We start from the raw sequence: 2,233 nt of genomic DNA on the forward strand, positions 1-2,233 counted from the left end.
CTGAAAAGGGTTAGTTAAAAGTGGATCTCGTCTTTTTTTTTTTTCTCTTTTCTTGTTTTGTTGTTTGTTTGTTTTTTTTTTCTCCTCCACTTCTGGCTCTGGCCAACTCCGGACAGCCTGCAATGTAAAACCAAGTGCATTTTAAAAATACCGAAATGAGCTACATTGGAGAGGCACCAATTGGATTAAGAGATTGTGGGTTGGGAGGCTGCAGCGTGGCCCGTGGTCTGCGCTGCACATCCTTCTGTCACCACCAGAAAAAGCCTTACCCAAGGAGGGAGGGGGCAGCAGCCACAGCCCCCACGGCAGTGCAGAGCTCCTGGGGCTGGGGGGCTGTGACCCAGCCCCACACAGAGCAGCGTTGGTGCTTCTGTGCAGCTCCAGGAGAGAGCAGAGATTTCTGAGGCAGCTGCCTGACCTATTTTCGAGCTGCCTGCCAGGGGCCAGGCAGGGATTCACCCAGATGGAGCTGCCTGCAGGTGCCTGTGGATCCTGGGGCTCTGTGCATTGCTCTAGGGCTGTGTACACTGGTCCAAGGGCTCTGTACACTGCTCCAAGGGCTCCATGCACTGTTCCAAGGGGCTGTGTACCCTGCTCCAGGGGTTCTGTGTGCTGCTTCAAGGGCTCTGCATTGCTCTGGAGCTCTGTACACTGTTCCAGGAGCTCCATGCACTGCTCTAAGGGCTCTGCATTGCTCTGGGCCTCTGTACACTGCTTGTGGGGCTCCATACACTGCTCCAAGGGCTCTGTGTGTTGCTCTGGGGCCGTGTACACTGCTCCAAGGGCTTTGTACGCTGCCCCAGGACCTCTGTACGCTGCTCCAAGGGCTTTGTAGACTGCCCCAGGACCTCTGTACGCTGCTCCAAGGGCTTTGTAGACTGCCCCAGGACCTCTGTACACTGCTCCAAGGGCTCTGTGCATTGCTCTGGGGGTGTTTACACTGCTCCCAGGGCCTCTGCACATTGTCATCCTGCAGTTCCACTTACAAACTGCTCGTGCTGCCGAGGCTGCTGCCCTCTCCCGTCCAGCCCAGCCACTCGCTGCCCGCAGCAGCAGCAGCAGCGGGGCTGCATCACTGCCACGTCGCAGCCTCCGTCAGCACCTCCGCGACGGCCACTCACTGCCTGTGTCTCCAGACACAAACCAGCATCAGCCAGGGCTCCTCAGGCCCAGCACCGATGGCCTTTTGCTCCTGGCCCCACAGGGACCCTCGTCACGCGGGTGGGGGACGCACAGGGCAGGTGCCACCCACCCTCACCAGCAGCCGGGGCCGGGCGCTGTCCCTGCCTTGCCAGGGAGCAGTCGGGTCTCTGTCCCACAGCACTGCCACGGGCGATCTCCTGCTGTACATAGATCCTTTCGGGGTGGTTTTTAGCATTTTCATTGATAAATCGGGGTTTTGGTTTTGTTTGGTTTTGGTTTTGTTGTTTTGTTTTTTTTTTAAAGACTCCTCTACTTTTGGAATGTGGTTTCTCATTTTTACAACTGCCTTTTAATTATTTGTAATATTGGTCAGTTCTGTCTTACTCTGTAAATAGCAGTGCTGGGCATTTCCCAGGGAGGCTGAGCCGAGGCTGGCAAGGGATTTGTCGGGAAAATTTGAGGTGTGGAGGTGGCTGATTCTACCCCAGCCCCTGCATGGACCCTGCCCTGTCCTCCCCATATGCCAGTGCCCAACCTGGGGTGAAGCCCGAGGTGTTTTGGGCAAAGCCACGCTTGCCCCTGCCCTGTCCTCCTGCCTCCTCTCACCAGCCCATGCCAAGGTCGCATGAAGGGCACCTTGTGCTCCGATGACAGGCTCCCTGCCCACCCTGTCCTGCACCCCTGTATCATGCCTGCTTGTTGTGTGATGAATAAAGGTCCTGCAACCCCTCACCCACACCCTTGGTGCTGCCTTCCCGTGCTGGGGGCGGGGAAACCATGCTGCAGAGGGAGATGTGGGGTGATGCATCCTGTCCCTCTGTCCCCACCATCCTGCCTGATGCCCAGCCCACACACGGTGTCTCAGCCTCTCCTCACCCACCCCTCTCTCCCTGACACCGTCCCCACATGCTGACCCCGCCTGTGCCACAGCACCAGGGCTTCTTGTTACCCACCTGTGGGTGGGTCCTCCATGGCCTCACTGCCAGTGCTGTCACCCCACACCAGGCTCCTCTCAGCTTTGCATTGTTTGTGTGGTGCTGCTGTTTCTCATGTCCCGTCCCAGCCTGCCCAGCTCACCCCAGCCTGCACA

The 2,233-nt window shown here is 57.8% G+C and overlaps 1 protein-coding gene across 2 annotated transcripts in view; it reads left to right on the forward strand.

The window, feature by feature from the left end:
* The window catches only part of SOGA1 (suppressor of glucose, autophagy associated 1), a 26,183-nt gene extending 24,302 nt beyond the window's left edge, over window positions 1-1,881 (forward strand). For both annotated transcript variants that reach the window (XM_017838427.1, XM_017838426.1), the window contains exon 16: window positions 117-1,881. In XM_017838427.1, coding sequence (XP_017693916.1) covers window positions 117-145 — 29 coding nt within the window. In that variant the 3' untranslated portion in view covers window positions 146-1,881. The remainder of the gene's footprint in view (window positions 1-116) is intronic.
* The last annotated feature ends 352 nt before the right edge of the window (window positions 1,882-2,233 follow it).

The sequence above is a fragment of the Lepidothrix coronata genome, unplaced genomic scaffold (genome assembly GCF_001604755.1).
Source record: "Lepidothrix coronata isolate B3197 unplaced genomic scaffold, Lepidothrix_coronata-1.0 Scaffold340, whole genome shotgun sequence".
In the NCBI taxonomy this organism is placed as follows: Eukaryota; Metazoa; Chordata; class Aves; order Passeriformes; family Pipridae; genus Lepidothrix; species Lepidothrix coronata.